Here is a 20,990-nt window from a genome sequence, read left to right on the forward strand (position 1 = left end):
TCCTGGCTCTTTGTTTCCTCTAATGTTCATGATGAGTGGATGCAGGCGTGGAGAGATATACACACACACACACAAACACTGGGAAATAAAGTACATTACATAATTAGAATGGCACTCAGTAGAGCATGTACCTCCACCATGGACCAACAGTCTTTTTTTGTACCCACTCATAGATACCAGCCCGCAAAATACACTTACTTTTTCATCAAGATCCACACGTTCGTCCCTGAAAAAATTAAAGATGTCACAACACTCCCTGTCTGGCAGTGTCAAAGAAAGTGAGAAAAAAAGTCCCGGACCCGAAAGAAAGGTTAATGGTGTCTATTCTTGGGCGAGATCCATCCTCCATAATAATGTAGTTTCTGTTCACAACAGTAAGACAGTCATGATGTGTGTGCACTGTGGGAAAGCAGAGATGTGGGTTGTTAACCTACCACTGAGTTCATAAATTGGAGAGGAATTGCATTGCCTTAGTATTTGAATAATTAACAAGGAAGTGAAAGATTTTTACATTAATGTGGTTGATCACAATGAGTATTTTGGTATCAGGAGATAAATATCTCACATAGGGGGAGATTTCATAGAGTCATTTGGAAAGATGAGCGTTAATGTTCAGCAGCCACCACTAATGGATCCTCATCATGAAGCGTCAGCGCCCCCTCCCGCCTCAACACTGTCAGTACACTCCCTACATGCAAAGCAGGTGCTGGTCATTTCAACACTTCTGTGAGTGCTAGGGTGCTGCTAATAATTGTTCCCACTGATTAATCTGTGGAATGTTTTCCCAATTACTTTATTTATCTTGAGGAAATCGCTAAAGAATGTCAGAATGTTCATCAAAATGATTACTATCACCAAGACTCTCCCCATTTTCAGTCTAATTTGACACAGGAAAAGGTAATTTGTTCAGCAATCAAAATTCAGCCAATGCTTTATAATAATACAAACTAACAAATGGTAAATGTATAGCGCATTACATTTTAGTTAATAGTTGTTTCACCGTTGACAAATGATGAAATGCTTTACAAACTATTTATTTAGCAATACTTTATTGTAAAGTTGCAACTGATGTTTATAAACCTTTGCAGTTGCTTCAGAAATGGTTTATAAGGCATGTTATTGTCTGTTAAACATCAAATAACTATTAACTACAGTTTAATCGACTATAATTTTGCCATTTATGAATGATGGTTATTATAACGTGTGACCTTTTTCACATTAGTGAAGCTGGAAATTAGTCAGGTTATGGCATTTTTGCATAACAGATGACCTAAACAATAACTTGATTATAAAACTGTATTACTACCTCTATAAATGGGTAAATGATGTTTACCCAGTAGGTGTTTTTTCATCGCAGTTTGTCTTGTCGCATGTGTACCTTTAAGCCATGACATTAAGCCAACATGCACAGTACTAGTACACTAACACTCAGGCAGCTGAATGGAATTCAGCCATCATGATTATGTTATTTACACATGTGATTTTCCTGCTGTGAAATCTTAAAACGTCTGCTCCAATATATAGATCAGTATCCAACTAGATACTGCTCAAGCGGTACAAGTCTTTATGTCACATTATGTAAAGCGCTCTCCCTTTTAAGTCTTCGGGCGGCTGACATTTTACACCACTACAATATGCCTATTTTCGCTTTCCTCCAAGCAATAACTGATAAGTCAATGTGTGTTATTGTTGCGACGCTGGGTAATTCATTTTGTACTGAGAGTGATTCATATTCTGCACATCCAGTTCAATCAAACATATCTATCGTCCACACGAGGCTCTAAAATTAAATTTAGATTTCATAACTCTGGTATTGAATGAAAAATTTATGCAGACACAAAGCCAGCCGGCTCTATTTTTGTCTTCTCCACATTCACACACACTCTCTCTCTCTCTCTCACACACACACACACACACACACACACACACACACACACAGGCAGCAGCATCAGTGCAGGTTCCATGATCTTTAATAAAAGGCACATGTACAGCCATAGTGAGATGAGTGAGTCCACTGGCATAGAGACGAAGCATTAAAACACAGAAATACAGGAAGTAGAGGTCAGGAGGAGAGAGATCTATCTGCTTTACAGTAGAGTCTACTTAAGTAACATCTTCTCGTTCAAGTACGTCTAACACTAACATGTCACCGTAGTAAGGTAAAACTCCTCCCCGTCCCCACCCCTGACACACACACACTGACACACACACACTGACACACACACACACACACACACACACACACACACACACACACACACACACCATCCATCAAAACCCAAAGTCTGATGTTCCAGAGAAGTCTCAGCCTGAGAGACTTTTCTTCAGTCTCTCAGACTCTGGGCTCAAAGTTGAGGTTAAGTCCCCCTTGTTGGTGGTGATTCATCCTCAGCTTTCGGGCCCCTGCTGCCTCCAAGTTCACCCATCAATTACAATGATACAGCGCACACAGCTCTTGCTTAAGGTCGTTTTTTTCCCAAAAATCCAACCGGCGCTCTCAGTGCTGGCCCAGGTTTTCTGTACGTCAGGTAGTCACTGACTTAGGTGAAATAATTTCATTTGTGTCAGAAAAAAAAAAGTGTTTCCCTCATGATGAAAGAAAAATGTAATATCTACATATTGTGTGCATGAGATGATGCTAATGTAGTTCGACCAATACTGGACTCATTCTGGTGGCTGTATCTGAGAGTTTTAAAATTAAATTCTCATGTTTTCGAACGGCCTTATTCATTTTTTCTTAAGGATACCACATAACAAACTGTCATGTTATGTATCTTTTAAAGTCTTTTTTTAAGGAACGGTGTGTAGGATTTAGATGCATTGAGCAGTACAGTTGCAGATTATGACAAATTACACTAGGGGTGTCCAAACTTTCCAAAATAATATTTATTATCACAGACCACAAGCAGACACCTGTTAACTGTTGTGTTGCAAAAATGGAACTGGGATCCCGAGACTTCCTCTGCAGTCTCACTCCCCCCGTCATGCTCAGATTATGAAAAAATAATTCATATTGAGGGATACTACATTTTAAGTTTAAAGTCCATTTGTACTTCACAAAAAAAATAAAACAGCATTATTATACTGCTCAATCACAGCCAAACATATCAGCCAGTTGTGTTGTTGCACTGATGCGCGGTTGACGTTCACGACTGATTCGGGGCGGCCGCGGATGGACTTCTACTAAGCGGCATTTTTGTCTCTTTCCTCATGGTCCTGTTAGCCTGTAACAACTAACCGAGGTTGTTGCCAAGATGGCTGCCTGAGTGGCAAGACTTGTGGCCTGTGTAGATATAAAAGGCTCATTCTAAGAAAACAAAAACACGACGGCTCTTAGGTGCTAAATCCTACACACTGGACCTTTAAAAACAATCGTGGCCGGGATACATTCTGAGCGTCACATTTTACACTTGAAGAATCAAGTTTTCGTGTTTGTAAATGATCTTAAACCAGCATTCTTCTACGACGTATCGGCCGACATGAACGCTGATACAGCTGCAATATGCCAACATCTGCCTTGCTGATTTGTCACTCAAGGTCTAATTACTGCCTTTCAAACTGGGAGCCACTCTGCACATTAAAAAAAAAGAAAAAAAGAAACACATATGAGCTTAAGGAGTTGTTCTCGTCATTGTACCTAATGGTTGCGACAAATCTGCATCAATCAAATTAGCAGAAATCTCCTGACGGTGTGAACCCGGGGCCTCGGGGGCCCTTGAATCTCCTGATGGTAAATCCAGCCTTGGCCGTATCGTCCTTCGAGGATTGTACTGCTTTCCACACAGGGACATGTTCACAAGAATCTCACAGTTATGATCTGTTTACACATACGCACACACACACACACAGAAATAGCCAGTCACGCGCTATAAAACCCAACTAAAAAGAAAAAAAGTTCACAGGTACTTAAATATTTAGGGTTAAGAGAAATAAAAATAGTATTAGAGTTGAAGGTTAAATATAACCACAGCTGGAGGAATAAGAACTAAAATATGCATGCAGCCAGGCCATCTCTCCTCGTGTTGAAAGGTAAAAGGGGGTCAGTGGGAGGAGGGGAGGGGGCGCCGTCTTTCCTCTGTTTTGGAAAGACGCGGAACGGACGCTTTAGCCAAAACAGAAAGAAATCGTTGATTACGCTCAGGCATAAAGTGTGTAGAGGGAAGGGTGAAGACAAACACACACTCGCTCACACACACACATACACATGTCCTTGACGACCACTCGCATGTCCAAAGAACAGCTCAGTAGAGTCAGTCGCTCTAGTTTCACATTATCACGTCTTTGGGACACTTCAACATAAAAGCAGAGTTTGGGCCACACTCCAGGGTCCGTCGCTTAACTCTCTTTCACACACTCGCACGCACACACACACACGCACAAACACAACAAATGCACCCAGCAGATCCTGCTTTGGTCGGTGTGTGTGCTACCTTTGGCTGTGGGCGTCGGGGGTGAAAGGTCGCACTCGACCTCAGAGAGCCTCCACAGGTACACACCAACCATCCCAGAACCCCCTCCCCAAACCCCGTCCCACCCCTCCATCCCATAACTATGCCCACCCATCTCCTTAGCAACTCACTGCTACCCGAGCAAGGGGTCTCACTATCTTGTAAAAGGAGGTAAGTGTAATTAGTGGTGTGTGTGTGTGTGTGTGTGTGCATGGATATATGCAAGTGTGTGTGTGTGTGTGTGTGTGTGTAGGCGTGTATACCCTGCGTGAATGTGTGTGTCTGTGTGAGTGTGTGTAGGTGTTAAGAGGTATCAGTGGTTCAGTGGTGTCTCTCTTTAATCTTCATCACCCAGCTCTCTCTCTCCCCTCGCCCTCCATCACCCCTCCTCCCCCTCTTCTTCTTCCACCTTCTCCTCCTCCTCCTCCTCCTCCTCCTCCTCTTCTTCCCTCACTCTTTATTTTTGGACTTGGAAGATGAACAGGCGCAGGTTGATGTTTTTGGCGGCCAGCAGTTTGTTGCACTCCACCGAGTCGGAGATGGGCAGAGGGACATAGTCGGTCTCGTTGGTGTCGTTGCTGAAGGAGTGGTGGTGGATGACAGGCTTGATCCGCACGTCGTCGTACGGCCCCTTCAGCAGCAGGAAGGAGCACTCCAGGGCCGAGTTCACCTGAACAGAGGCATGCACGTGTGACTGAATGAATCGCTGATAGTGGGAATACTAAATGTTAAGGTGACACTGATGAAGAGACGGTATTTGAGGGAGATCGGTCACACCAGAGTTTCAGTGCTGATAAAGATTGAGTGCTTAGAGGACCCATACATATACTCAAGTTTTCAGGCTGATACAAAAAAAATGTTTGATGACCAAGGTATGTACATTAGTACACGATGTTGATGTTGTTGTTTCTAAATGATCTTGGACGTACAGTATCAGTATCCAGCCCAGTTAACATTTCTGCAAATCCACAAATACGTCCGCGTTTGTGCAAAACATGTCATATCATATGACATCATATTGTCACAGCTAAATTACCTTTTCTTCTAAGTAACCAAAATCCACACCCCAACAGTGTAATAACATTGATTTCAGAACATATTTGTAGTGGTTTAAACTGTCATTCATTTAATATTATTATTGTTTCTGCCTATTACACGTCTGCCCATCCTAGGAGAGGGAATGCCTCCACCACTTCCTGAAGTTTCTTCCCTTTTTTCTCAATAAAGTCTTCTTTCTTATCGGTATCCTTGGTCTTTATCCTGCACAGACTAAAAATACCTCTGAGACAAATTTGTGATTTGGGGATGTACAAACAAAACTGACAAGATTTAAGAAGATATAAGATAAAGAAAACAAAGACCACACAGAAAACATTGGAGCAGGAAGAGTGGATGTGAAGTCATGGACTCAAACTGAGGATGTCCATCTCTTAATGGACAAACATTCATAAAGCTGTCGCTGTCCACCTTGATTCATTTTAGCGTCGCTTTGTTGCAACGCACAGATTTGTCTTCAACTCTGTTAGCGATGCCAAATTATCACTCTTAACAGGTTGGCCTCTTAGCATCGAGCCTTTAACTTTTCTGTTGAACCAGACCTGTTAAGAGAGTGACGCATCATCGGCCCTCTGCACAAGCACATGCTCAAAACCTTTAAAAATAACCCCTGGAAGGACAGAGCGCCGCACGTACCTTGCTTTTGAGGATGAGCTGGAAGGAGAGGGTGCGCTTGCAGGACAGGTTGGGGTTGCGCTCAGAGTCGTTCACACGGGCCTTCAGCACCCACGTCTGGTTGAGAACAGTGAAGCGCGGCGTTTCATAGTACAGACGAGTGATGAAGTCATCAGTGCGGTACGGCCTGAACTGCACCTCTGGTAGGACACATAAGTGGACATAAAAGGGAGGAAGAGAGTGTTAACCAGTAGAGAAGCAATGAGAACATTACAGCAGTAGTTTTTCTAGTACAAGGAAGACTTTTCTTGTATCTACCTGTAAAGCCGATCTTTTCATAGCAGAGCAGGCTGAAGATGCTGTTATAGAGCTGCATGTCTCTGCGGTGGCTCTGGTCCATCTCTCCCAGTATTCCCATCAGCTCTGTACCAGTCTTGGTGGGATGGGAACACTCGCTCTCATGTGCCGGCAGCTCATGGAACGGACCTTGCCAAGGGCAGCCGATCCTCTTGTACTTGCACTGCGTCACCCTGGCAACATAACGGCGAGTGTGTGACTTAAAAGACAAACTTGAGAAGAAAAAAGAAAAACGGCAAGCTTTATATAAATCAGACCTTTTACAGAGGTGCTTTGTGATGAATACATGCTCATGGAAGGTGCTAATTAACCCAGGCGGAGAGCCGGTGGCTAATTATCACTGTAATAATGACGCGTGTGTGCTGAGAGCAGACCTCAAAGAAAGAAAAAACATGAATTTGTATCAATTACATCCTGGACTGACTCGCTTTTCAATGAATACCTGCTACTTTCCTACAGTTATAGTGAGGTATAATGAATGTGAAAGGTGCTAGTTGTCCTCCGTCGTGAACTGATGATAATTAAGTCCACGCTGACGCAACTCGTCTTATATGAAGTGTAAAGTTTTGTCTCATATATAATTATGTAACTGGTGGTGGGAATTTGCCATTTTGCATAAAGTCATTATGCCTTGATTCACAACTTCGAAGGAGCCCTTAAAGTCGTAAAATACCTGAAATCACTGCATATCAAGAACAACAGCGTCATCTTTATATAAGACGGAGTCGGATCCCGCCTGACCTGACTGAAAAACACCTGGTGGTAACTGCCATGGCTGTTGTCATGGCAACACTGGCACAGGCACCTCTGTCCTAAGCGGGGTCACCTGTTACTATAGCAACAACCCCAAAGGATTTGATGCATGCAAATTCAATCGGCCCGAGCATCGCGCGAACAACAAACACACAGTCTGTAATCACGTCAGCTGGGTTTCTCCTCAACAGTCACATGCTCCTCCAGCCTCCCCAAATTATCACTGTGTGATGTTTTGCTGAGTTACCACACACACACACACACACGCATACAGTGAATATAACCATACCGGAGATTTAGTCATTGTGTGTGTGTGTGTGTGTGTGTGTGTGTGTTTTCCTATTTCTGTTTCACTTCTTTGCAGTCTGTAAGAGCCTTCACTCCCTTGATTAAAGTGTTTGTTGCGGTTTAATTTGATAGTTTTGGAACATTAGCGGGGAAGCTGATTGGAACCAATTTTAATCACTGTTGACTATAAGGAAAAAAAAAAAAAAATTTTGTGCATGCGAGTGTGTGTGTGTGTGTGTGTGTGTGTGTGGTGCGTACCTGTCTTGGCACTCCTCTTTCTGGTGTCTCTCTAAGCTGGAGCGGGGGAACTGTTTGAGGCAGAAGGTACATTCTGTCGGCAGCTCACTGACAGCCTTCTCCACGGCAAGGTTCCTGCAGCACAGGTTCTTGCTGATCTCACACCTACACAGACACAAGGCATTCCTCAATGCAGTCATACAGGTGAAGTCTGCGGCGTGCGCAGAGGTGTTCGTACAAGGTTGCGAACAATGCACAACTGTGAAAAACTGGATAGTAGAAAAGTTACATTTAGCTTTGCAATTGTTGGCAGTAATTTCAACACATACACGTGCAAAAGAAAGCATTTAATTCCTGTGACGGGATCAGTGGTGCTAGCAAATGTAAGTTAATAGAAGCGTCATACATCAGACTGAGAGAACATTAAAATAGGAACTTGGTATGTTGGTAGTATTTCCAAACGAACAATGTTAAACTCCTCTGCATTTTCCCTACACCAAGAGCTTCCGTTCTGGCAAAACGCTGCTAAATTACACAAAATGTGTCATCTGGTGGATTTTAGGGTTGTTGTATCGAATACAGATTGTACTTCTGCATTTTTACAGGAGTACATTCACAATCACGCACAGTATTTTCAGCTCAAGAGAGAGAGTAGCCCCATTCTTGGATCCAGTGAGGTGTGTCTCACCAAACTCCAATCAAACTATCTAAAGTAGGCAGGGCTGATAAACCGGAAATAAAGATTCTGTCACGACACTGCCAACTTCTCTGTCTATGTATTTTGGAAAAAAATTTTAGTACACTGTTTAGCTGCAGTAGAGAAAGTTTGTGAACCAGAAGTGGTGGCCGTAGTGTTCATGTACTGTGAAAACGGAGGCTGAAGAAAGCTGTAAAACAACGCAGCGCTGATCAAATATGAAACACAATCCTGTTCGTCGCCACCTTAAAGCCACCTCGCCAACTTTAACAACCAGAGTGGCTTTTAAGGGGAATATTAGCAAAAACAGTAATCACTCCGCTAACATTTTTACTTGTTTGAAATTGTTCTCGTCTGAGCTCATTTGGACTCACTTATTACTATTATTTTAACATCAAATACTCGATATAATATTTAGAGGAGAAACTGTCTTGGTTAGCCTATTTAATGTATCAAAATGTATACCGTCTAAATTATTTGTCATTTATCGTAGTTCATCGTCTGTGGACAGCAGAACAGTTCTGACAGTGTGGGAGCACTCGAAAATGTGAACATAACCAAATACCTCATTTCCATGCATCGACTTCCATAGAAAACAACGCTCAGATCCCCACCGTAACTACACTCATCAACGAAGCTAGCTAGCTTCTTCTGACTTGTTCTGTTTGTATTTATTTGTGTACTGGATTCACGTCTGCAGGGATCTCGGTGTACCTGCAGTTGGGACACGTGGCCTGTTCCTCCTTGAGGCGAGAATCAGCCAGGAGGTGGATGAAGCAGCCTGCACACATCAGGTGTCCGTTGGTACACTGTGGGGGGAAAGAAAAGTTGAGGCGACGGCGAAAGAAAGTGTGTCAGGATAGTGGAAAAAACAAATTACTGCGGATCTTAGGTTGAAACAGGAACCCGGGAAAATAGAGGAATTTGAGTTAGTACAAGATGGGAGGGACTTAGTTGAGATTGGAATTGAATAAATAAACTTTCTCTGGTCGAACCTTAGGGGAAATATTTGAGCATTATTTAATATAGGTGTGACGATTAGGGATGCTTAAGAATAGATATTTTAGGGGAAATGTTGAGGAAGAAACACTAACATTAGTGACACTATATTTCCCTCAAATCAAAACACATGATTTGGGAGGGGGGTATGTACCATTTGACATGATTAGCTAGGCATATTTTCTTGGAGTGGCCCAACAGCAATAGAGTAATGACTAAAAGAGTGTCTGCACAAACTGTAAAATATTAAAGGACGAGCACAACTTTAAGAAGTGCTTCTACAGAGGAGGCAGATCTGGAATTGTTTTTTTGTTTTTTTTTATGTGAAGAATGGCTTGGTAGCATGGGAGATATAAATGAACAGGCGTAATGCAATTTACTGTTGTTCTCTTAATCAATGTGTATCTATATTTGTATCTATGTGGGGGCAGGATATTGTGCGTGGAAATAAATACAACTTGTGTTTACAGTGTGTTGTTAATACATTTCTAACAGCTGTTTAAAAACATGTGTGGTGTATGTTGCAGGAGGGCATGTAAACGTTCAAAACTAACTCAGAAATGATTAATTACAAATGTGTTCACTTGACATTGAGGAGAGCAGTTTGAGGTCAGAGAACAGTTTGAGGTCACTAAGGAGACTGTTGGGGTGGGTTCAAGGGAAGGGCGTACTACTATTAAAAATGTAGGTTTTGCTTTAGTTCTGGGATTTTGGGGTCTTGTGTGGGGTTTGGGGATATGGCCTTTGCTGCGGGTCATTTGAGGATAATTCACAGTAAACTTGAGCTGCCACACCTGACCACTCGGCCTGGGTGTGTCTGCTCTCCGAGCCTCATGGCTCAGCTTGCAGCATATAGACATTTGGGGCCTGTGTTGGCTCTAGTATCACTAAAAATACACGGTGCTGGACAACATGTTCAACAGGTTGATACAGGGGATTGGCAGGTGGGACACATGGGGAGTTTCTAGTATGATGTCCAGCTGTTTTGCAGTTGTTGGACGGTAAGTATAGGGTTCTGAGGGGAAGGTTTGTGATTGACACCACGTTTACCTGGTATACAGACGCCTTGGGCAAGTCTAGGCACACGGTGCAGCACAGCACTGAGTACAGTCTCTCCTCCAGCTTTCCTGACTCTCCCTCGGGAATTTTCACCCTCTTCTTAGGTGGCTCGTCTGGGTCAGGTTCGGGCCCTTCTCGCCGTATCCCGACCTCCTCCTGCATGGCTGCGACCCCGGCGACAGCCTCCACCGCTGCCCCCACGGCCCCGACCCCCAAGCCGGCCGAGGAGGAGCCAGGGGCGGCCGCAACGCCCACGTCTCTCTCTTCCAGTGAAGACATGGCGATGGCTCTCTAGAAATGTCTGAGGTGTACCTGCCGCGACCAGGCTGAGCCTGAAATATTAGCAGGTTAGCTCAGGGCTAGCTTACAACCTGTCAAGCTAACGGTCAGCTGACAGCTAGCTAACGTTAGCTAGGCTAACGCTACGGCAGCAGGCTGTCAGAAAGGAATGCAGGCTAACTTATTATTATTAATGCTAACCTCCACTTACGAACTTGGTATTCAACAAGCCAATGATTGTGTAATAACGAGATCATGTGCAAAATGTAATTACGACTTAATTAAACGTTGACTAGTTTTGTTGACTTACAGTGAGGCTAGCAGACTATGCGGCTAGCTACGTTGACAAAAACACAGCAGTCCTCTCCCTTTGCCCAGGCAGAACAAAAACAACTCAGGCGTCTCTCAGCTGTTGTTGTACTCTCGACGCCGTTATTCGCAATGACAGCAGATTACAACGATGTGCACCACCGGCCCAGCTCGGCTGCTCGTCTAACGTCCCTGCTCCGGTACCGGCTGACTGTCCACGGGACCCACGGGACCTGTCGGTGATTAAAGCCGCGGTTAGAGACAGTTCTGCTGGGACTCGTCTCTCTGGCTACACAGCCATCTTTGTTTTTTTCCTGTCCGTCTCCCCGACTTCACCCTGCGCAGCCTTTACGACTCCGGGTCAGATTCGTTAATACACAGGCAGCTCCTCGATCGTGGCTAATAATAGAAGTTGCGAATTTAAAAGTAAATATTTTGCGTGTATCTGTAACGGCCCCTATGTGCCAGTAAGCACTTGAGCACGGCCGTGAATTGGCTGACAGCGGAATGTTTATTGTGGCAGATGACTTGGGGTATTTAAAGAGTTTTTAAAGGCGCATGCGTAGTGAGCACCTGCGGGTCAGTGAATGGCAGGACTTGAAAGGTGACCAAAACATGATATGCGACAAATTTAGGCCACGCCAACAGAGGACGCATCCTTTATACATTCATAATGTTGATGCTGCACACCTTAACAACACTGTGTGTGACATCAACAACTTTCAACACAACTTTATATTAAAAAAAAAACCACCATGTTTCCCCATGTCCTCTGAAGTGGTTTGCCTGTTTTAAGGGACCAGTTTTTTTATGTGTGTGTGTGTGTGTGTGTGTGTGCTAAGAATGCTTGGACACTTCAGCGAGAAAAGCAGGGTGATCGAAGAAAGCTTTATCTGCCCTTGGCCACTGATACTAGGTCAGAAGCATTTATAGGCTTATTCATCTCTTCAGTGCCCCAGATATGCGGCTTTAAAGCCTCAAGGGCTGGGAGGGGTGCATACAGGCTGGGGGGGCTGTGTGTGAGTGCTTTAGGGTAGGTGGGGCAGGATGTCAGAGTGTCAGCTGTCTGCATTCGGGAGGGACAGGACTAACCACTCCCATTGGACGGACAGATATGCCTTATTTGGTCTGTGTGGAATGGCGAGAGAGCCATACCACCCTCAGCTATGCACACACAGTTTACCCAGGAGCTGTATGTGGTCACACTGTGTCCTGTGTGCAGATTGCAAATTCACTGGATGTTGGTCATCAAACAGTTACAGTGCCAGTCATCAGGAATATTAATCCAAATCAGCTGACGAAAATTCATGCAAGAAACACGCAGTCAGAACGATGGCGTCGGAAGAGTTTAGTAAATATGGCAAACTTTTATCAGGACTAAAACAAAATAACGTTCTCAGTACAGGTTATTTGAGTTTATGCTTGTATAGTAAACAGACATGGCTAGGTAAATGATACTAGCACAGACTTCTAGGAATATAAAAAGAGGATGGGTCAGTGTGTGGTCACACAAGCAATCAAAAATAGCCCCCACTAGTAATGGCAGATACAATAACATCCTCAAAGTTAAACATGGTCTGCAGACAAAAATAGAAAAGAACAAAAATAAAACACTTCACAAATGTACTAAAAAGCATTTTCTTGATTACACCGCAACATTCGAAACAGTGTCAAACTGCAAATATGTCCTGCTTGATCAACAAGTGTTCATAGTCGTCCTCTTGTAATCCCACACTGACACATTCCTCGGTCATTACACAACATGTCATGATACATGTCAGGATAAATGGATTACACAATTTATGAGATTTATCTAGCCTCATTAATCACAGCCTATTCAACCCCAGGAGAGTAAATCACATCATCTGCAGGTCATTCAAGGATTCAGCCACAGACAAAATCAGCTGTATTGTCCGGAACAATGAAACTGAAGAGTTCGATCCAATCACGCAGGAGACTTAAGGTGAGGTCAAGATTGTGCTGGTGGTTGGGCGATGGTGGTGTGAATGTTCGGCTCGTTACGGTTTCGGCTGGTTGGTTTTGGGCGGTGGCTGTGGTGGGGTTGTATGATGAAGAAGCTGCTACCGGGTTTGGAGGTTGGGTGATGTTGCGTTGCGTGACCTGCTTGTGTTTTCTTGCGAGTATGGAGGTGACGGTTGTTGGCTGTTTTGTTTTGATTGTGTCTTAACCCGGGGTGGAGGGTCGGTTAGGGCTGCAGGGTCATCCAGAGGATTGAGACCGACACCCGGACTGGCTGGACTGCCTGGGTTATAGTCTGTGTCTGACAACTTGGAACCTGAATCCTGTCTGTCTGTAGGTGTGGCCCCTGAAGGTGTGTGCACTTTGATCTGTGAAGCCTGGGCTGTAATTGTTTCTTCAGACTGTTGCTGTGGTGGTCTCTCCTCATTTTGTCCTCGTCCTGTGTTCATCTCATGTCTGCCGAGCTGTTTGTGAGTGATTTCTCCCTCGTCACTCCTGTTTCCTGGTGTTTTCTCTGTCATCACCACTGCTGCATTGGTCTGGGCATGTCCCTGGACTGTGTCTGGTTCTGCGCCAGTAGCCGCTGTGCTCCTGTGAGTTTTGTCTGTGAGTGCCCTCTGGCTGCAGGTTGACGCCATAACCGTCACCCAGGGATTCTGCAGGGTCTGCTGCGCGTTCAGCCTCACTGTGGGATCCGGCTGAAGCAGAGCGCTGACAAGACCTCTGGCATCTGCACACAAACACACACGACAGAATAAAGTAACCGATTATTTATCCGGTAGTTTTTAAGTATGGGAATTTGAACAGTATTTATCTTGTCACCGTCTGAGATGGGGTCCCAGTAGGGAGACAGGAAGTGGAGTTGTCCCTGTTTTATTAGCTGAAACAGCTCCTCCTGGTCCCGATCCCGACTGCGAAATGGAGGAAATCCACACAGCAGGATGTAGAGAATAACACCCAGAGCCCATACATCCACTGCAACGCCATAACCTGTTGGATCAAACCCAAACAAGGAAATATTACAGGAAGAGTTTGAAAACAAGAAACACTCATATGTGATGCGAAGCAAACAGCACTAACCTGTCTCACAGAGAATCTCCGGGGCTACATACGTGGGTGTGCCACATATGGTGAAGACTGGTTCAGTCACAACCATGGCAAGGCCAAAGTCTCCCAGTTTCAGTCTACAGATGCCAGCGGCTACATGCTCTATCTAATGGAGGGAACAAGAAAAACAAGATACAGACAGGAACAGAGTCACGCACAGAGGCAGAGCTGAGATCATATTTTTAAAATTCAAATGCCTCCAAGGGCACCCGAATGCTTCCACTGAATGCAGTCTGGCACAGTTTGACATAGAATTTTTAAGAAGGTCTGGAAGAAGAGAACATCATAATATGAATCACAGTTTCTGCTGTTTTGTGAGCTAAACAGCTCTTTAAATCGGCCTATTTAGGATCTCTAATTATTACTTTTTTTCATAATCTACAAATATTGGGCAGAGTGACCTATAATACACACCAGAATTTTTTGTATAACTTGTCTCTCTAGTCTTCCATATAGTGTCACCTTAACGATGCAACACAATAGCTAGGTGCCCACTTTTGGTCCCCATGGTTTACTGCTAAAATTAAGTTTTGGCCCTCCAGGGGAAAATGTTTCAGGACCCCTGGTCAAGACAGAGGCTGGTTAAAGTGAGTGAAATACATCTGACTTTTGTGACCTTATTAACAAAGAACTGATTTAGATTTTAGGTTGGATTTTCCATTGAAATAGAAAATATATGGATATTTTTTATCTAAAGATCTCCTGCAGGCATGTTTTAAGATGTATCTTAAATAATTCACCTCAATTAGTAATGAGTTTTTTAAATATTTTTTTGGCTTTATTGACAGTACAGCTGAAGAGGGTGAGAGGAAACAGGGTTAGAGAGAGGGGGAAGTGACATGCAGCAAAGGGACCCAGGCCTGGAGTTGAACCCGGGTCCACTGCAGAGCCTCAGCACATGGGACGCCTGCTCTACCAACTGAGCTAAGCGGCGCCCCAGTAATGTGTTTTTGATATGATAAAAAAAACAAAACTTTGTTAAACCCTTGTATGTATGATTATGCAAATATGTCTCCTACAGAAAAGCTCATTCTCTGTGTTTGCATAATGCAGCAGGTTTCCACATCCACTTGTGTTTGGAGAGTGCTGGACCAGGACTGGCTTCCAAACTTTTTTTGATGCCACAAATCTTGCTTTAAGGACCGCCTCTTAAGATCAGATATTCCATGAGCACAGAAAAAACTGTCACTTTCAGCTATAAATGTGTTAAAGTCCATATATGTAGCAGCATATCATTAGACAAGAAAATGAACTAGCAATTAATCATTTTGCCTTCTAAATATTAAAGCCACTACTCAAAGAATTCAACTTCGACCTATAGCACCCCCTAGTGGCAATACAAGAAATGTCTAAACTTTATATACACACAAAGCAATGCATCAGAGCGATTTTAATATAACATAACAATAATCACGGACAAATTCACATCATCCCGAAATCACACTGATCCTCACCAGCAGGTTTTCTGGTTTGAGATCTCGATGGACGATACTTCTGCAGTGGATGTAGTTCAGCGCTTCACTCATGTCTGACACCATCAGTCCTGCCTCCGCCTCTGAAAACTTCCCCCTCTCACTGATGGCCTCGAACAGATCCCCCCCGCTCACCAGCTCCATCACCAGGTAGGAGTGAGTGTGCGTGTGGTGGTGCGCAAACAGCCGCACTATGCGAGGGTGACATAGGCTACCCAGGAGGCTCAGCTCGTTCTGCATCATGTGTTCTCGACCAATCAGCTTGGAGCGCTCGACTATCTTCACGGCCAGGGCTTGTCCATTGTCACGACGATGACACTCCCGCACTACTGCGAAGTTGCCATCTCCGACCAACCGTCCAATTTCATAGCAGCGCTCTATGTCTGCCAGAGTGACATCACTGCCACCTGAGGGAAGGTCAAAAGTCGTCCTCTGCTGTGTGTCCTTGTGTATTTGACCCACATCTGGAGGTGGATCTGAAAGTTGTAACTTGGCAACACTCTTCTCCTCCTCTCTGCTGATTGGTGGAGGGGGTGGAGGGCTGATATGAACTTGCACTTTTCTCACTTCCTGTTCTGTGTCAGGACTTCCTTTCTGCTTCCTCGACACAGGAGGAAGGGGGACCTTCCCTGACAGTGGATTGACCCGCTCTGGACCCTGATGTTTAACTCGCCTCACTAAACAGTTTTCACACAGTGTAGGAGAGGGTATGTCTGCTTCTCGGAGACCTTCCTCATGTTTAAACGGACCAATGACAGAAGGCTGTCGCTCCCTGCCCCTGCCTCTCACACGCAGTTTCTGCAGGTGGTTGGGCAGGTTAGCAGGTTTTCTATTCTTTTTATGACACTTTGGATCATCTGAGTTACAATTCTCAGGCTGGAGTGCGTCTATATGGTGAGGCGAATGCATAATATTATGATTTTTGATGTGTGTATTTTTGTCCTGTGTCTCTTGGTTAGTCTCGCTGCTGTCCGTCCCCTCGCTGTATCCGCTGTCGGCCTTAGCCGCTCTATCCGGCGCTGGACGAAGTCTTTTCTCCCAGGCCCGCAGAGCTTCAGCCCGGTAATGGGAATGTTCTGGAAACAGCTCCTCCAGAGCCTCCTGCACCCCGCTCAGGTCTGGACGAGCCTTCCCCAGCGCCAGAAAGGCCACCTCACCTCGGAAGAAATCACAAACCCCTTTCACCTATGAAGGGGAGATAAAATTACAATGTAAGACGGATCAGGATGACTGAACCCCCTTACATTTTTAGAACCCTAACCTACCATTATGAAGTAAACATTCATAGTAATAGCTATAGATTAATGACACTGTCAGAGTTTACAGTTGTTCTCTATAAATCACGCTTTCATTATGCCATTTTGTCTGCCACCAGATGTGAAATCTCTCAAGAAAATGGAGGCTGACTTATTCCCCCAATTTTAGTTTACTGTAATTATTTTGCCTTCGAGCAATGCTGCAAAACTGAGGTGCAAAACTGAGGTGCTAAACTGATAAATGTCTCTTTTTATAAATCCTTAAAGAAAAGTTAATAGTTTCAGAGTTTAATGTGATAGAGGAAAACAACCTCAATGCAGAGCAGTGTGACAGCAGAGAGAGGAGAGGTGCCCCTAGGAGGGAGCAACTTTACCTGATACTAAGGATCATCATTAAGGAGCTTTTAGCTTCAATGCATGTAAGTTGGGAACAAAACGTTTCTAAAGAGGGGTGGGAATCACAGAGTCACTCACCTATATGATTCATTAAAAACGTTGCTCAAATTAATTTAATCAATAGACAGGTGTCGGCTGAAGATCAATCCATTATGTGTGTTGAGCCCAACAGGGCAGAGTGGGACAATTCCCTGGAGCCCCATAACTTCAGGAGTCAGCTGAAAGTCACCATGTTTCAACTTGTCTGAGCCACTTTAACTGACCAGTGACATGGGAACACCTTACATGAAAACAGCCTTAAGGTGTCTCCCGCTTTGTTGCCTAATCTCGTGGAACTGTCCGAAAGGGGGACTCCATCTATCAATGTGTCAAGACCTTTATTATTGTTGTTTTATACATCATAGCAAAGCAGAGGCCTGGTTGCATTTCAGCATGGAAATCATTGAGCAAGTCGCAGAGGGTGTAGGAGTAATGTGGGAGCAGTAATTCAAGGCCTGTTTGGGCGTTTTTCACTTCGGGGCTCCCTAGCAGGTTAACGTGGCCGCGGTTGAGCCTCACCTCTCGTGCGTGGGTCGTGTACAGGCGTGTGACCCTGGCTCTGTGCCAGCGGGGAAACCCCAACGCCTCGGAGATATCGAGTAGCAGTTGCTCGAAGGACACCACGCCCCTTCGGTTCAACAGGACAGTTACCTTGAAAACAGAGAAATGTAACAGTTAAGAAGCTACAGCTGTTAACAACTGAGTTTAGCTTTTCTAAATGAGGAAGCCTTCATAAAGCTTTGTATGCTGTAACCAGTGGTTAATAAATCAATTACTCCTGTTTGATGGGTCTGTTGTCAGCAATAAATGAGAAGAACGTTTGGGTTACCAGGTTGTGAAAGTCTCTTTGCCTGGTTTAGGGGTCTTTTTGACTCGTTAGTTCATCAGGAAAACAGCTCTGATGGACTGCCAAACGGAAAAGCACCTTCAGCAAAATCAATCTATCAGCAAAATATTAACATTTATAGCTACAAACATTTTAAAAGTAGGGTAAACATAATCAAAAAGGATTTGTCACAACCTCTTAACCCAAGCGTTGTCCTTATTAAGTTCTTATTACTAACCTATGAAGTATAAGTAAAAGATGAATGAGCCACTGATAAAGCCATTAGTCTATGAACCCTTTGTGAATGCTACTTCATCTCAAGTGCTACAGTGAAATGGTAAATACGAAGTTCACCTTGCGTAGTGTGCTTTGACCACATGGCCGGACGATGGTGACCAGACGGGGCCTCTCGGCGCTCTCCTCTGCATGCCGGGTGTGGAAGAGAGGGATGTGAGGAGGAGGAGGAGGAAGAGGGAAGTGGGACCTGTGGACCTGTCCCTTTGGGTGGGGGTGAATGGGCCATGGCTGTGGTGCCCCACCTGCGTGCTTCAACAAGGGGACCGGAGGAGCTGAAGCAGAGACAAAGACAGAAAGCAAGAGCTGGATTATTGAAAGTGGTCTTAATAACGCTGACGTCAGGCGCCATTGTTTTTCTTCTAGACCTGTGTACAAAGAGAAACTCATAAGTAACACAACACCAGTTCCTCATTCTGTGCGTGGCTGTGTGTCTGTGTGAAAACAAATCCGGCTGATGAGATTTGAGTGTTTTCCATCACATGGAGTGCAAGGGCCATTCGAGATTCTTCAAGCACCTTGCCCCACCGGTTGAATTATTCAGGCTTCCTTAAGTCATGCAAACCCACACACAACTTAACAAAAGCTTGGTTGACCTGGTTTGGGCTCTGCTGGAATCTACATGATTAATGAAGCATTAGAGACACACAGCATCTTTGACGTTTCACTTTCTGGCACCGAGGGAGACACAGAGATGCCATCCGTCCAGTCAGTGGGGGTTTGTTTTTTTGTTTTGTTTCCAAATGCGGAACAACAGACAGAAACACAAGACCCCTATACCTCTAACATGACCAGGCCCCCCTTTAACAAGACACCACTGGCCCCCTGAGTGTGAGCAACAGCACACACACACACACACTTAACAATAAAAGCATTTCACAGTGGACACAGAAAAGCTCCATGTCCTTCAGCTTAAACATCTCATAAAGAGCCAGCTGCGGCAGGTCACGGAAGTCTGAATCAGCCTTTTCTCCTGGGTCCTGGGACCTTTGAGGGTCTTTGTGTGTCTGTTTGTGGAAAGGTTTGTTGACTAAACTAAAAAAAAAAACATTTTAATTGACCAAAAAAAAAAAAAAAAACTTAAAAAAAAAAGAGAAGTATATAATAACTGAAGCTATATTACACATTTTGCTTATTAACTACAGTTACATAAAAATATATATACAGGAAATGTTTTTAGTTTTAGTCTTGGTCAACTTTTTCAACTTTGTCAAAACAACAAGCATGAGGAAAGAAGTGGTACATATGAGTCAATTCAATGAGCCTGAACTCTTTTAATCTCGCCCCTGACGCTCATATGTTAATAATAATAATAATAATAATAATAATAATAATAATAATAATTGTAAAAAACTAAAGATAATGATTAAACTGATAAAAACTAAACCAAAAATGAACTTTTATAAATGACAAAAATAGCAAAACCCACTCTGGAAACTAAAATGAAGACATTTTTTTAAACTTAAAAGAATAAAAACTAACAAAAAAAAGAAAAAAACTATAATTATATTAGTGTTTAATGGGGGGTGGGTGATAATTTCAGGACCCTTCCCAAATTATTCAATAAGAACTTGCCTGTAACAGTGAAAATCTAAAATATTTTAACTCTATAATTAAAATCTATTCATTTCCACCACTGACTCACCTGTAATCCTCCATTTAGCGTTACGTGCCGCCGCCTCACATCCATAGCGGGCTCTCTGTGGGGGCGTCATGACTTTCCTTAACACCACCTGAACTAAAACAACTCGGCGACGTTTATTTTCCACCAGCTAACTTTTAATTCCCGATAAGTCGCTGCCATGATGTCCTCCTCTGTCCAGTGAAGGTAACGGGACGCGCTGTGAGATGAGCCGACCTACTGTGGCTACAACGGTTGCCATGGATACACGTCAAGTTGGACGGCTGGCGGAGGAGAGAAAACCCCGGAAGCGGAGCGGTTTTGCAATCAAAATAAAGTATTTTTAATATCTGAATATCGACCTGCGGGTGGCTTTTCTTGTTCTCTGAATAAACATGTGGTTACCATCTACTCAACCCGCATTTAAACGGACATTTTCTGCTATACGCGAACTTCAGGTTTGTCAAAAGCTGGCAAAGATCATCAAAGAGGTTTTATGTTGAACTTTCTGACCGGAAGTGTTTTGTTTTAGCTCGCTTGTTGCGATTAAAGTGATGAGGCTGGTCCAGGTGAGTGAGAAGAAGTTTTTGGTACAGTTCTTTGATTTATTCATTAAAGCGCCTGCTCAATGCCTGAAATGTAACTCTATTTAAGAAAAGCGACACACTACCGCAGCGTTCATACTGTTGCTGTGCTCTTAGATGACAACGACTCCTCTTTCTTCTGTAGTTTGTCGTCGTTTGGTGTGTTAGCACAAATTGAACCGCTGGCGCTACATCTTAATCACCTGGAAGAAGACAAATAAAAACCAAAGGCACCAGTTTCTCTTACTTTCTATGTGGTTCCAAAGCCATCAGCACACTGCCACCTAGGCATGTGTGTGAATGCTAAATCAATTGGCC

At 43.9% G+C, this 20,990-nt stretch overlaps 2 protein-coding genes across 4 annotated transcripts; both read right to left on the bottom strand.

Moving 5' to 3' along the window:
* Positions 1–1,952: 1,952 nt before the first annotated feature.
* On the bottom strand, positions 1,953–11,627 carry zftraf1 (zinc finger TRAF-type containing 1). 3 transcript variants are annotated; one of them, XM_030411709.1, is made up of 7 exons: positions 11,099–11,626; positions 10,501–10,841; positions 9,166–9,260; positions 7,776–7,919; positions 6,438–6,649; positions 6,141–6,331; positions 1,953–5,118 (listed from the first exon to the last, which is right to left on the bottom strand). In XM_030411709.1, exons 2-7 carry the CDS (start codon positions 10,786–10,788, stop codon positions 4,906–4,908), a joined length of 1,143 nt encoding a protein of 380 aa, XP_030267569.1. In that variant the 5' UTR covers positions 10,789–10,841; positions 11,099–11,626; the 3' UTR covers positions 1,953–4,905. The 3 variants fall into 3 exon arrangements, with proteins under 3 accessions (XP_030267569.1, XP_030267570.1, XP_030267571.1); XM_030411710.1 differs by having other exon boundaries at positions 10,501–11,627; XM_030411711.1 differs by lacking the exon at positions 11,099–11,626 and having other exon boundaries at positions 4,906–5,118; positions 6,141–6,319; positions 10,501–10,788.
* An 803-nt stretch (positions 11,628–12,430) lies between these two features.
* Positions 12,431–20,340, bottom strand: dclk3 (doublecortin-like kinase 3). Its single transcript, XM_030411253.1, has 7 exons — positions 20,113–20,340; positions 18,528–18,742; positions 17,867–17,998; positions 15,639–16,841; positions 14,158–14,290; positions 13,900–14,067; positions 12,431–13,807 (listed from the first exon to the last, which is right to left on the bottom strand). The coding sequence occupies exons 1-7, from the start codon at positions 20,180–20,182 to the stop codon at positions 13,179–13,181; spliced, it is 2,550 nt and encodes an 849-aa protein (XP_030267113.1). The 5' UTR covers positions 20,183–20,340; the 3' UTR covers positions 12,431–13,178.
* Positions 20,341–20,990: the final 650 nt, after the last annotated feature.

This window comes from Sparus aurata, chromosome 3 (assembly GCF_900880675.1).
Source record: "Sparus aurata chromosome 3, fSpaAur1.1, whole genome shotgun sequence".
NCBI classification, from domain to species: Eukaryota; Metazoa; Chordata; class Actinopteri; order Spariformes; family Sparidae; genus Sparus; species Sparus aurata.